The sequence below is a fragment of the Podarcis cretensis genome (genome assembly GCF_951804945.1).
Source record: "Podarcis cretensis genome assembly, chromosome: 1".
Lineage (NCBI taxonomy): Eukaryota > Metazoa > Chordata > Lepidosauria > Squamata > Lacertidae > Podarcis > Podarcis cretensis.
In genome coordinates this window covers 129,413,507-129,426,711 of record NC_137170.1, presented here as the reverse complement: position 1 = coordinate 129,426,711, position 13,205 = coordinate 129,413,507, and the positions used below count along the sequence as shown (strand labels likewise).

General features: G+C 45.0%; 1 protein-coding gene across 2 annotated transcripts; it reads right to left on the bottom strand.

Moving 5' to 3' along the window:
• Positions 1 to 1,191: 1,191 nt before the first annotated feature.
• NIF3L1 (NGG1 interacting factor 3 like 1) lies at positions 1,192 to 12,048 on the bottom strand. Of its 2 annotated transcripts, XM_079981805.1 has the most exons (8): positions 11,747 to 12,048; positions 10,216 to 10,291; positions 9,126 to 9,569; positions 7,601 to 7,766; positions 6,244 to 6,370; positions 3,509 to 3,647; positions 2,444 to 2,527; positions 1,192 to 1,513 (listed from the first exon to the last, which is right to left on the bottom strand). In XM_079981805.1, exons 3-8 carry the CDS (start codon positions 9,550 to 9,552, stop codon positions 1,329 to 1,331), a joined length of 1,128 nt encoding a protein of 375 aa, XP_079837931.1. In that variant the 5' UTR covers positions 9,553 to 9,569; positions 10,216 to 10,291; positions 11,747 to 12,048; the 3' UTR covers positions 1,192 to 1,328. The 2 variants fall into 2 exon arrangements, with proteins under 2 accessions (XP_079837931.1, XP_079837930.1); XM_079981804.1 differs by lacking the exon at positions 10,216 to 10,291 and having other exon boundaries at positions 11,747 to 12,047.
• Positions 12,049 to 13,205: the final 1,157 nt, after the last annotated feature.

The following is a 13,205-nucleotide window of genomic DNA, read 5'->3' as shown; positions in this document are numbered from 1 at the left end:
TTTTCTTGTATGGTTCTAAATAAAATAGTTTCTGGTCCTGGCGAAGACTTGTATTTGAAAACACATCAACTGAAATGGCAGAAGAGGTGCTGTTGAGCAGGTGGAGTGATCAAATGTCCCTTCTTGTGCCAGGTAGTGGGGCGGTGGTGGTGTCACTACATTCATGCAACCCTTGTGTGAGCTGGCAGAAGTGCTGCTGTAGAGCCAGTGGAAGATCCTGAAATGGGGCAGGATTTGTTAGGCCCCGAGCGCTTTCCAGTTCCGACATATGATAATGTAGGGGGGCCCCAATCAAGGCAGAATTCATCACCCCCCTACTGCTGCATAAAGCCTATACCATCAACAGCTGGAGTTTGGACTGATCCCTTACTCAGAAGTTCAAATCCCACTAAATTCAATGGAGCTTATTCCAAAATAAATGTTCATGGGATTGCAGCCTAAATTATATATTGCTGGTTCTGACATCGAAGTGATCAACCCCTGACAGTTCAATGACCATTAGACCATTGAAAGTTTGTTTGAAAAAGTTCTGAGATGTGCATCTTCATGTACTACATAAATCATTGGTTTAGCTTATTTTTTTGACTTACATTTTCCAGGATAAAAAAGCTAGCTGTCAGGTAGAAGTGCTTTCTTTGGGGGGGGGGGGGAGAGATTCCTTGCACAGCATAAAATTTCCAAAGTGAAGTTGAGAAATAGTTTTCTCCTAAAATTCCTGATTAATTTTTGTGCTAAGGCGACCAATCAAAGCGTGATTTTAGCTGCAACCCTGTGAACCTATACCCAGAAGTCCTCTTTGGGGCCCCACAAATGGTGTTACGTTGCTAGTGCCTCTTCGCTTTGGTGCCCTTCTAGTTCTCCGTCAGGTACCCCCCTCTTTACACTTCTGGGAAGCAAATGCCTCCTTACTATGGAGGGAAGTTTCACATCACCCAGGAGGAACTGCTGTTGAAATTATTCTCTCACCTTCCCAGTGCTTAGTCTTTTGCCTGACTGATCGCGCCCCGCCTTAGAGAGAGAGAGCTCTGCTCCCCTTGAGAACTGCCTATCCCACAAGGGAAAATGCAGTGAGATGAGATAACAGTATCAGCTGCCCAAAAATACAAAGCATTTGATTATGTGGAATAAAAATTAAATAGCAGGGCACATAGTTCTCAGTTGTGATAAAGAATGTCACATTTTGCAAACAGATTGTCAGTCAGCCATTTATTTCCAGGCAGGTTATCCCTAGCACTTTGAAAACCATATTGTGCTTTTAACCAGAGCCTCAGCCGTTTTATATTTTTGTATGTTAAATACAGTCTGATGTTCTGGACCTCACACTTTTGCTATACCACTTGAAGGGGGTCTCTGTCTGTCTCAGAAACTACGATACAGATCTTGTTCTGAAGGTGCCCAGCCAGCTCTTTTTGCAGCTCCAGGAGAAAGCCTCGCTCAGTGTTGCTGTGCTCGCACAAGATCACGCTTATCCCTTTGGAAACAGCATCCAGTACGTCATGGTGGGACATCTCTCCTACCAATATAATTAAGATACTGGTTATTGATTAGGACTCGGGCACTTCGCTTGTAATTAAGACAGAAAAGAGCCAATAGCCGTGTTGGTTAGTGATCTTACAGGCATTGGCTGAAAAGCGGAGTACAATGCATACTTTAAAAAAATGTAGTGATGTGAACACAGGTTTCAAGAAAGATCGATCTGGGCTCAATCCAGGCAAGTTCACTGCTGAGGAAGAGGCCTCCTAGGTACCAAAAAGCTTCATTTTCCAATTTCCCATAGAACCATGAGGATGCATTGCAGGAAACTGAAGGCTGTGCATGGCTCTTGCATCCCTACCCAATCCGCCATCTTCCTTTTGTGCCTGTTTCCTGCACCTCACCTTTTCCCTTCTCCCCAAGACTTAATTAAATCTGCGACACGAGATTTCCATGTGTGTTATACTTGCTGCTCTTCTCTCTGCCCCTTTGGTTTAACCGCCGTTAATCCCGGTGTCTTCGCTACCTCGATTCCTAGGCAACTGTCAGGGAATTGGAGGCAGAGAAGGGGGAGAGAATGGGGACTTGTAGAGATAAGCCTCCGTTACTTAGCAGCTGTACTTCCTCGGACGAGGAGGGTGACGAAGGGCTGTCAGGAAGCAATGAATCAGAGAGGGGGGAGCCACTTCCGGGGCCCAGCCACTCTCGTAACAGAGGAAGGAAGGGGGTGGGTGGGTTCAGGAAGCGGATATGCTGGAAGAAAACGAAAGCTTCTTCAGTCTCTGCAACTGACTCACCATGATGGAGGCTGACTCTCAGAGCTCTTTGTAAATAGCAAGAAGAAACCTATAAACCCTGTAAATAAGGCTGGATTCCTGGACTCTTACCTCTGCTAGCACTCGCCAATCTTCCCAGACAGCAACCAAATAGGTTCTTTGAATCAACTACATTATTAATGAGAGGTTCTTACCTGTGAGATAGAGATCACTTTCTGTGCCTTTCAGAACACTACTTCCTGAGCCAGCGCAAAGGGCAACCGCCTTCACCTGGGATTCTACAAAATGGTAAAACCGCATTGTTACACCGTTGGTCCTCTCAGGGAGGCTGGGGAACCTGTGGCTCTCTCAAGGGTCTGATGAGAGTTGAGGTCCAACAACATCGGTCCGGAGGGCAGCAGGTTCCCCAGCCCTGTGCCAAGGAGCATTATGCAGTTTCCAAAGTTTTCTACAGGAGGAGGCTGTAACTTGGCAGAAGAGCACATTTTGCCTACAGGAAGCCTCATGTTCAGCTCCCACAAACCAAACTCCAGCGTAAGTAAACCCTGGTCGCAATACCCTGAAAAACCTACAGCAGCCGAAGACCATAAGGAGCTGTTGCCAGGAAGATACCACACAGCCCAGGTGGGCAAGCAGTCAAAGCCTGCATCCTAGATCCATATAATGCTATAAAACCAAGTTAAGTCCTCCACAAATCGTAGTGAGCTTCACCGCTTCAATTGTTCCATGTTCCCCATTTTGAGACGGAATTATAATTATTTTTAGCCTACCCTCAAAAAGATGTTCTGTTCAGAAGACATTCGTTTGGATCTGCTTTCTCTTTGTGTGCATGTTTTTAAACCACTTCCAGAAGTTCCAGCTGGTCCAATCATAGACTGTCTGAACTTGCTTTAGTCACTTTTACTTCTGCAATTCTAAACACGCTTCCTAGAGAGGAAGTCCCACTGAACTCAAAGATATTTACTTGGACGTAAGCCCCATTAAGATTGTGTATGGCCAAGACTGGCATTCAAGCAGTGTTTTATAATATTTATAACCTGCCTTTCCCTCAAGGATCTGAAGGCTGCTTACACGGCCAGGATAAATGGGCTGCCCCCGTTTAACAGTAGGAAGAAAAACAGTCACTTCAGAATTAACTAGCTCTCTTTGCTGCAGCGAGTGGACATTCTCCCGTTGCATACAGAACAATAGACCATTTATAGGAAGTAAGTAATGCATGTCTGTGGCCCAATGTTTCTTCATATGAGGAAATACCATACCCAATGATTTTCCAGCTCCAAGGGCTAGGCGAATATGAGACAGTCTTAAGTGGCTTTTCACTCGTTCAACCAAGGTGGAAATAGAAGCTGGCTCCTTCAGTGCACACAAGCGTCCCATGCCAGTATCTTCAAGAAGAGGCTGAGGAGAAGCAAAAATTAAAGAGTTCCTTTAGAAGGGCTTACACACATCTTGGCCCACTTCAACAAGTGACAGTTTCCCTAAATACAAGCACGTTTCCAAAGACGTGATACTTTTAAAGGACTGTTGTTCCCAAACGTTTTCCTCTCGCGGGCCACTGAAAGTCTGGGCAGGCTGCTTCCTGATTCTTCTGCCTGTTTTAACCATTTTAAATGCACTTGTGGGACTTATAATTGCAATTTTATTGCTCCTTTCCTTTTTTATATACATTGCGTTTCGTATTACTTGGAATGCCATGCAATGCAAATTGCAATAATACCAAATACAATATAAGCAATACAATAATACGAGTATATAATGCAGTGGATGTGCCACCTCCCATCTTCAACCACAGATCCACAGAAACACTGCAGTTTCGGAACCCCTGGACTATTTCACGTAATTTGTTATTCTTTCTAATAAGTTATTTTAATGTTTTTTGGAAAAGTTTTTATTGTTAAAATAATTCAGCATTAATACACATATATTACAAATATACAAACATACATTTCATACAGTCCTTAAAAGTGTTCAAACATACCTACACTCAATCCCACAGATAATTCCTTTTCCCATCACCATCCACCACCCCTCACCCCACCTTTGTGTTAGACTTTCAATCTACTCAATTGCAATTTCTTTCCACTTCTATTACTTTCTTTCACATACCTTTAGCCTAATTTCATACTTCTTTTTCTATTACACATTGTTATCCATCTTATTTAGTATTTCAGTATTTGAAACGGAACTTGTTTATTCTAATAGGAGTTCTGATTTTTCGATATGAAAAAGTTATAAGTTATTTAAATTTTTGATGTGCCAACAGAAAGACTGAGAGCCTTTGCATTCCTACCTGGGAGCAGGCCCCATGGACTTCAGCAAAAATGCACAGGAACGGGCTGTAACTGGAGTCTCAGGACATAAATGGATCCCAAACTGTCTTCAAATAGTGGATGCAGCCACAACTTCCTGGTCACCTTTTCTGTCATTGCAGCAGCTCATCCTACGCCCCACCCTACCAGCAACTAACCTAGTGGGAAGCACTGCCAGGAAACAGCAGTTGCATCCAAATCTGGATCAACACATTATAGCCTCCATGAGATTACATGGCAGAGGAAAGCGATTAATATTTGATGCATAAAATAAGCGTTTGAAATCTTGCCCTCTACCCATCTCCATCAGTTCCCAATCTTCTCTCTCACACCCAGGAAAGACCTCTCTTGGCTTCTTGAGCTCATGCTTATCCTAGAGGCAGGGCACAGCAACCCTCCAAACAGAATCAAGCTAACAGTGCAGGGAAACAGTTACCCAGAGGCTTCAAAAAGGTGTGTGAGACACACACACATCCAATATAACAGGGCTTCAGATGCTGCTGAACTACAACTCCCATCATTCCTGGTCATGGGCCATGCTTGCTGGGGCTGCTCAGAGTTGTAGTTCAGCAATCCCAAAGTTCCCCACACTTGCAATATGACGTTAAGTAGATATGGGCAGTGCTTTTGAATTGTGGTGCTGGAGGAGACTCTTGAGAGTCCCATGGACTGCAAGAAGATCAAACCTATCCATTCTGAAGGAAATCAGCCCTGAGTTCTCACTGGAAGGACAGATCCTGAAGCTGAGGCTCCAATACTTTGGCCACCTCATGAGAAGAGAAGACTCCCTGGAAAAGACCCTGATGTTGGGAAAGATGGAGGGCACAAGGAGAAGGGGACGACAGAGGACGAGATGGTTGGACAGTGTTCTCGAAGCTACTAACATGAGTTTGACCAAACTACGTGAGGCAGTGGAAGACCTGAGTGCCTGGCGTGCTCTGGTCCATGGGGTCACGAAGAGTTGGACATGACTAAACAACTAAACAACAAAGATATGGACAGACAAGCTGTGCATCAAGGGTTATTGATGGAGAAGGGGAGGGGCTCTTTTAAGCTCATTGAGGTGGCTGGCCCATTCATTCCACCTCCTTCCTAAGATAGAAGTCTCTACTCTTCCATCAGAGCATGGTATATTTTGCAGCCTCAGGCCAGACCCCTTCCTCAAAGCAAGCCTGGATGGCTCAGTTGCTTAAAGCATGGTGCTGATAATGCCAAGGTTGCAAGCTCGATCTCTGTATGAGACAGCTGCATATTTCTGCAGGGCTAGATGATCCTCGGGAACGCCTAGGGCTTGCCGATCAGAAGGTCAGCAGTTTGAATCCCTGTGATGATGGGGTGAGCTCCCGTTGCTCGGTCCCGGCTCCTGCCAACCTAGCAGTTCGAAAGCACATCAAAGTGCAAGTAGATAAATAGGTACCACTCCGGTGGAAAGGTAAACAGCGTTTCCGTGTGCTGCTCTGGTTTTGCCAGAAGCGGCTTAGTCATGCTGGCCACATGGCCTGGGAAAACTGTCTGTGGACAAACGCCGACTCCCTCAGCCAGTAAAGCGAGATGAGCGCTGCAACCCCAGAATCGTTCGCGGCTGGAATTAACTGTCAGGGGTCCTTTACCTTTACCTTTAGATGATCCTCGCGATGCCTCCCAATTCTTATAATTCTCTGTTTCCATGCACACGTGTGACTTACCTTCTGTAATGATACGATTTCAGTCTTTTGATAGAGAAGACTGTTCTGGGAGAGCAAGGCCACCACGTGCAGCAAGGCTTGCTGGGTGCAGTTCACGCCGACTCGCGTCTGCTCTTCCTCTTCAACCCTTGAGGAAATTGTAACTTTTTAATATTCTTTTTTTAAAAAAAATCAGTTGTGATCTACTAATTATGCTTTGGGTGAATAACATTAACTCCAATGCTCTCTTGAAAGTAGGCTCAGAAGCTCCTGCTGCTTCTCTACCCCATCCATGGTCTTTGGCCCTCCAGACGTTGGTGGACTCTGTGCCGTCATCTCTCATTACTGGTTCCTAGTTGGGACTGATGAGAGTTGGAGTCCAACATCTGCAGGGCCACAGGTGTACTACAAGGGTCCATCTCCTCTTCCATGCTAACCTCTCTTTGAAAAGGTTGGGTCAGGTCATTCACATGTTCACGGCAGGGTATCACCCATATCTTTAACTCTGGATTTGATATCCCGCCTTTCACTCCCTTTAAGGAGTCTCAAAGCGGCTAACATTCTCCTTTCCCTTCCTCCCCCACAACAAACACTCTGTGAGGTGAGTGAGGCTGAGAGACTTCAGAGAAGTGTGACTAGCCTAAGATCACCTAGCAGCTGCATGTGGAGGAGCGGAGACGCGAACCTGGTTCACCAGATTACGAGTCTACCGCTCTTAACCACTACACCACACTGGCTCTCACAATATCCACAATGCTCACTCATCTCCCATAATATGATATTGGGGGTTATAGTAGAAATTCTGCTGTAGTGTCTGGTGGCAGTTATGGATTGGATGAGGATGAAGAAACTGAAGCTTTATTCAGTTAAGATGGACATACTGGGGACTAGAGGATCTAGTGATCTTAGGAGGTATTTCGCATGTTCTGGAAAGAGTTGCCTTCCCTCTGAAGGTTTGGGGTTTTTTTTTATATAGCCCTGCTCCTGGGTGCTCAAAGTAGCCAGAAGTGGCTTCTACCAGTAATATCGTATTTAATTCATACATTAAATTTCTATCCTGCTTTTCACCACACAGCAATCCCAGGGCAAGTTACTTTCTAAATGTAAACCAATATACCAAACATTCATTAAAAGTCATTAACACCAAACCAAGATTCTTAATGCATCATTCCACAATTTGCTCCTATACTTGTATGCCAGTTGAGCCCTTTCCTTATTCATACACTAGTCACTTTTGGATTAGATTATCTAGGGAATTGGCTTGTCTGCAGAAAAAGGGGTTGGCAAACCACAATATCTGACTGGGCCAGCAAGGCCACCTGCCAGAATTGTTGGTTTCTGTTTAGAGTGAAACACCTTGGGTAGCCTTCAACATTACCTGGCAGGAACAGTTGTGATAAGCGACACCTCTGGCACCCCACGCAAACTGGACAAAATTGTGTCTAGATTGTCGTCCTGGCAAGCAGTAAACTCAACGCGGAAAGACCCCCCTGTGGGGTAACTGGAAGCTGTTGCAGGCTGCAAGGGAGCAGAGATGCAGGCACCTGAGGAAAAAGAATAGTAGCACATTAAAGGATTTGTACAACACACATGGCAAAGTTCTATCTTCCTTGCAACCAGATGCCGTATTTTCTGAAAGCAGATATCATAAGATTTTTGCCATGTCTCCAAGCACCCATCAGCTTCAGCCAGCAATGGCCACTGGACACACGACGGGAGCTCAAGTCCAGCAACATCCAGAGGGCACCAGGTTGGGAAGGCTTCTCTAGGAAATCTGCCAGCAAATTGGATGTACAGAAAGACAATGTTCTGCACTGCTTTAGAAAGGCAGTTCATTTCATAAAGCCCTAGTCACCATTTAGGTCTGTGTTAGACCTCTCTCTTCCTATAACCATGCAGTGATTCCATGGCAGTGTTTATTTATAATTATAAAAAGGTAAAGGGACCCCTGACCATTAGGTCCAGTCATGACCAACTCTGGGGTTGCAGCGCTCATCTCGCTTTATTGGCCGAGGGAGCCGGCATACAGCTTCCGGGTCATGTGGCTAGCATGACTAAGCCGCTTCTGGTGAACCAGAGCAGCGCACGGAAACGCCGTTTACCTTCCTGCCAGAGCGGTACCTATTTATCTACTTGCACTTTGACGTGCTTTCGAACTGCTAGGTTGGCAGGAGCAGGGAACGAGCAGCGGGAGCTCACCCCGTCGCGGGGATTCGAACCGCCGACCTTCTGATCAGCAAGTCCTAGGCTCTGTGGTTTAACCCACAGTGCCACCTGTGTCCCTTCATTTATAATTGTATCCCTCCCTTATTCCGAGGAACTCAGGGTGGAACATGTGAAGATCCTAGATTGCCTCCTAGCCTAGGCTCAGACCGAGACTGCGGGCGTGTGACTGCAATGACTACATTTAGATGTCATCGGACTACGTTGATATCAAAGAGCCGGGTCAGATTTTTTCAGAAGATGAATGGCAAATGCAATCCAGATTCAGCTGGTGAACTGGAATGCAGACCTTGCTGATTCCACAAACAAGTCAAAAGTAGAAAATAGGCTGAATTGATGAAACTTGTGCCACAGGTCAGGAATATGTGTGTGAGTGTGAGCCCGCAGTCCATTCCTAAGCACTTAAACATGGTGAAGAGATTGGCCGTGAACTCACATCTGAACTGCTTCAGTATAATAGGGCAGCTTCTACATTCACTGACACAGCCATCCTTTTGCAAGCCATTGAGCTTGGTGTCCAACAGCAGAAAATATCAACATTAAATGTTAGGAGGAACATTAAGTGTTGTTGTTTTTTTAAAAAAGTACTGATATGTTATGGTTGGTTTTCTTCATGCATGGCCCATCCCAATATATAAATTTTGACATTCATTTTATATTTAAAAACAGTAATGTCTCACCAAGTCCCTTTGCAAGCCAGTTATTGACTCCATGAGGTACAGCGTCATACGCAGTATGTGGAGAATAAATGCCAATTCGGTTCTCCAAGGCTCGGATCACAAGACGTTCCTTCCACGTTTTCCACGTTACGCGTTTCAGTGGTTGGAAAATAGGTGGGTGGTAAGAGAGAATGAGATCTGCCTTCTTCTGCAGGGCTTCTTCCATCACTTCCTCTGTGAGGTCATTGGTCAAGAAGAGGGTGCGGACAGAATGGGGAGGGCTTGGCTCAACCAGGAGCCCCACATTGTCCCAACTTTCGGCCAGAGAGAGCGAAGCAAAATCATTAAGGGAAGAAATGAGAACCTTCAGATCCATGAAGGATCGCACAGTCAAATTGATCAAAGACCGTATGTGCAAGAACTGCCTCGGAATCCGCGTCAGTTGCATACAGGTTCCTAAAGAACCTGAAAGGTAAGGAAGAAGAAAAAAATCAGTAGGTCTACCAATATTTATTTTATTTCATAAAATTTATATACCAAGTGTAGAAAAACCTCAGGGAGGTTTACAACAGGGGTAGGCAACCTAAAGAGGGACGCAGGTGGCTCTGTGGTCTAAACCACAGAGCCTAGGGCTTGCCGATCAGAAGGTTGGTGGTTCGAATCCCTGCGACAGAGTGAGCTCCCGTTGCTCGATTAAAGTGTAAGTAGATGAATAGGTACCACTCCGGCGGGAAGGTAAACGGCGTTTCCGTGCGCTGCTCTGGTTCGCCAGAAGCGGCTTAGTCATGCTGGCAGCATGACCCGGAAGCTGTACGCCGGCTTCCTTGGCCAATAAAGCGAGATGAGCGCCGCAGCCCCAGAGTCGGCCATGACTGGACCTAATGGTCAGGAGTCCCTTTACCTTTAGGCAACCTAAGGCCCATGGGCCGGGGGTTGTTTAACTGGCCCACGAGCCACCCTCAAACCGAGTCACCCGTTTGGCAAGTCCCCACGTGTTGCGCTAAACTGGCACAGCGCGGGGACTCGCTTCTGCAGCACCATGCACATGCGCCAAAAATCATGTCTGCACAGACACAGATGCTGGAAATTGCGGGTGCATGCGCTCTCTCACACACACACGCAATCCAGCCCACAGAGTGATCTCTGCTGTAGTGAACCGGCCCAGGCGAGGTAAACCTTGCCGACCCCTGGTTTACAATAAAAGATAAAAGAATAAAATTATCACTAAAAAATGTACAACCGTAATTTAAAATATGCAGAAGATTAAGCCCGCAGTAGAATAAGACTAAAACAAAACTCCTACAAGCTTCCTAAACATCTGGGATGGGTAAGATGCAATAGAATAAGATGACTTATTAAAGAAATACACCCCTTAAGAATTTAAAACAACTCTTGTTTAATGCAGAACAGAAAATGAATGACAAACAAACTTCGCAGGAAATTTCCCAATCATAACATCTTCTCTGGGAATGTTACATCTATCATGAGCCACCTGCCTAACTGTGGACAGGATTTTAGCAGCAAGGATTCCACCAAAATTTTGTCCAAAGTGAAGTGTTTTGACAAAAAGGTTCAGAACCACTGTTCACAGGATTAACCGTGGGGATGAAAAAATTGTGCGCCTCTTTGCAGTGCTATAGCTGAGCTTGAGCGCTACTGTGTACTAGCTTTTGAAGAAATTTTGCATCCAAGGAATTTACACTGTAGCAGCAAACAACACAATTGCTGGCCTCATCCAAACTTTCATTTCTCTAACAATGTGGTAATAGCCGAAGTCTCCCCAGCTTTTTTTTTGGTGAGGGAGAGAAATGTCCCCTCCGCTGCAAATAAATCTTCTCCCCATTTATTCTCAATCCACACTTTTTTTGAACAGCTGGTTTTAAAAACTCATAGATAGATGTAAAAATCTAATCACAGTGGAAATTATCTGGGCTACTCTTAAAAGAAAAAACCCTCTAAGGGGGAAAATCGAGGAATTATTATGTTTAATGAAGATTGGGAAGAATGACTGATGTTAAGTGATTAAGTTAAGGTTTTAAGAACTTTGATTTGGAAAACCGTTAAAATGATATTCATTGAAATCCAACTAGGGGGATAGGAGGAAGTCACTTAACAATGTTAAGAAGATTAGTTTTAATAAGGTTATGATTTATGTTTGTCTGTTTATTTGTTAGTGTTTTTTTAATTTTGTGAAAACCCAATAAATCTTTTTTGGGGGGGCGAAAGGTGGGGAGCTCAAGATGAAGCTAGATCTTAAGAGACCTACAGTACTCTCACAGAAGTGAATCTAGAAAAGCAGCCTCCCTAGTGTCCAAAACCCCCCACCTCCATTCCAGTTAGAATAACCTAGTGGGCCAAAAATCGAAAGGACAAGCACAAGAATCCTGTGCTTGTCTTTTATAAAATCCTTCTATTAAGTATTTCAGGGGTAGAGAATACGCTTTAATATGAACGCCCCAAAAGTGAAAGTGTGGCGGAGCGAATAAAGAGGTGAGTGAGTAGGCAGAGGGCAGGGAGACGGATGTTATCCTGTGCAAAGAGACGATAATAATTTTTAAAAACCCAAGCCCTGCATGCATTTTCTTGCATGCATTTTTCTTGGTTGTTGTTTTTTTCTTTGGTACATTTTTCTTGGTACTTACAGAACGTGCAGAACGAGGATCAGGCAAAACCGGAGCTCACTCAGGCCTGACTCTGCTCGGCTCCGCCTTCGCTCCGCGGCCCAGATCCGGCGCCGCCTCCTGCCCTCCCGGCGGGCTCACAAGCTCCGGGAAGCGCTACTTCCTGCCCGGGTCCCACGAGGAGCAAAGCCGTCCCTTCCTAGGTAAGCGGTGAGCGGCGCAGGATCAGAGCAGTGCAGGATCTGTCCATTTGCAGCGGGGTGGGTGGAGATGGAGCGGGTTGATCAAAACGTATTTCTGCAACGATAAACAATAAAACAAGAGTTCGTAGCTGCAGAAGCAGCCTTGATTTTCACTGGCCGCCTTCTTACCCCGCCCATCTGCCACTCTGGGCGACTCCCAACATGATATTACTGTAAATACATGCTAAAACATCAAACATCAAAAATTTACCCAAACAAAGTAGGGGGGGAGAGGAAGGAAGGATGCTGCGTCCCTGTTATTTCGCTTACCTGGGAGAAAGTGCTCCTGAACTCAGCATGTATTCTTCAGATCAGGTTATATCTTTGCTCTTTAGATGTATTTCCCACCCCAGTTCAGTGGTGTTTACTTCTGAGTAAACATGCTTAGGATCAGGTCATAGGAGCCATCATGGATTTGGTGAAACCAGAATGCTATGTGTTTGTGTATACAATTGTTGTAAACAAAAAATTGCCCTTTTCCCTTATGGGGTATCCAAGAGCCCATATAGAGTCCTTACATAGGTTCCCTATTGGTAGGAGAGAATAACAGAGCCAACCAGAGAATATTGAGAAGCAAAGCAGCTAGTAAGCTTGATCTTTATTGATCTGTTGCAACAGGGTGCTCCCCTCACCCGCAGGAGAGAGGAGGAATCCAGAAAAATGGCACACAAGGCCTTATAAAGACTTTTGAAATTGCCACCCTGTAGATCAAGACCACCCCCAGAAACATCATACATACATCACATAAGGGGTGTAACCTAAGACCACTCTTCAGATACATCACACCTACATCACAGAAAAGGCGGTCTAAACAGAAATTTGAATGTTGTTTTTCTCCTGTCCTTGTTTATCTCCTGTCTAGCAGGTCACTTGATTGGATTTCCTGGTGAGCCTGGCCAGTCTTCTGTAATGATAAATACTTAGTTCCTAGGCCAGGTCACAGGCTCACACCCTATTCATATCTTAAATGTGCCCTTAAGACAGGATTTGTGTGGAAAGAGACAATGGGGAGGTTTCCCACTTTGACCTTGCAGAGAAAACATTTGCTCAGTTTAGGAATCAAAATGGTTCCTGGTTGGTCTTCCTGTGCTGATCTATGTACATGCTTGGTTAGTACACTTAAGAACATTACCATATATCTAAGACCATAAAATTCCTATCACAGTGCTACCTCAGTATTAAATGTAGCTTTAACGCTGAGCCTAGGACTTGCCAATCAGAAGGTCGGTGGTTCAAAT

What these genes read in the sequence shown, in the direction of transcription:
- NIF3L1 (XM_079981805.1), bottom strand. Translation starts at nt 9,552, where the DNA reads ATGCAACTGACGCGGATTCCGAGGCAGTTCTTGCACATACGGTCTTTG. An exon ending in CTGGCTTGCAAAGGGACTTG is followed by an intron (nt 7,767 to 9,125) that starts GTGAGACATTAC and finishes CTTTTTCCTCAG; the next exon opens with GTGCCTGCATCTCTGCTCCC. An exon ending in ATCACAACTGTTCCTGCCAG is followed by an intron (nt 6,371 to 7,600) that starts GTAATGTTGAAG and finishes AATTTCCTCAAG; the next exon opens with GGTTGAAGAGGAAGAGCAGA.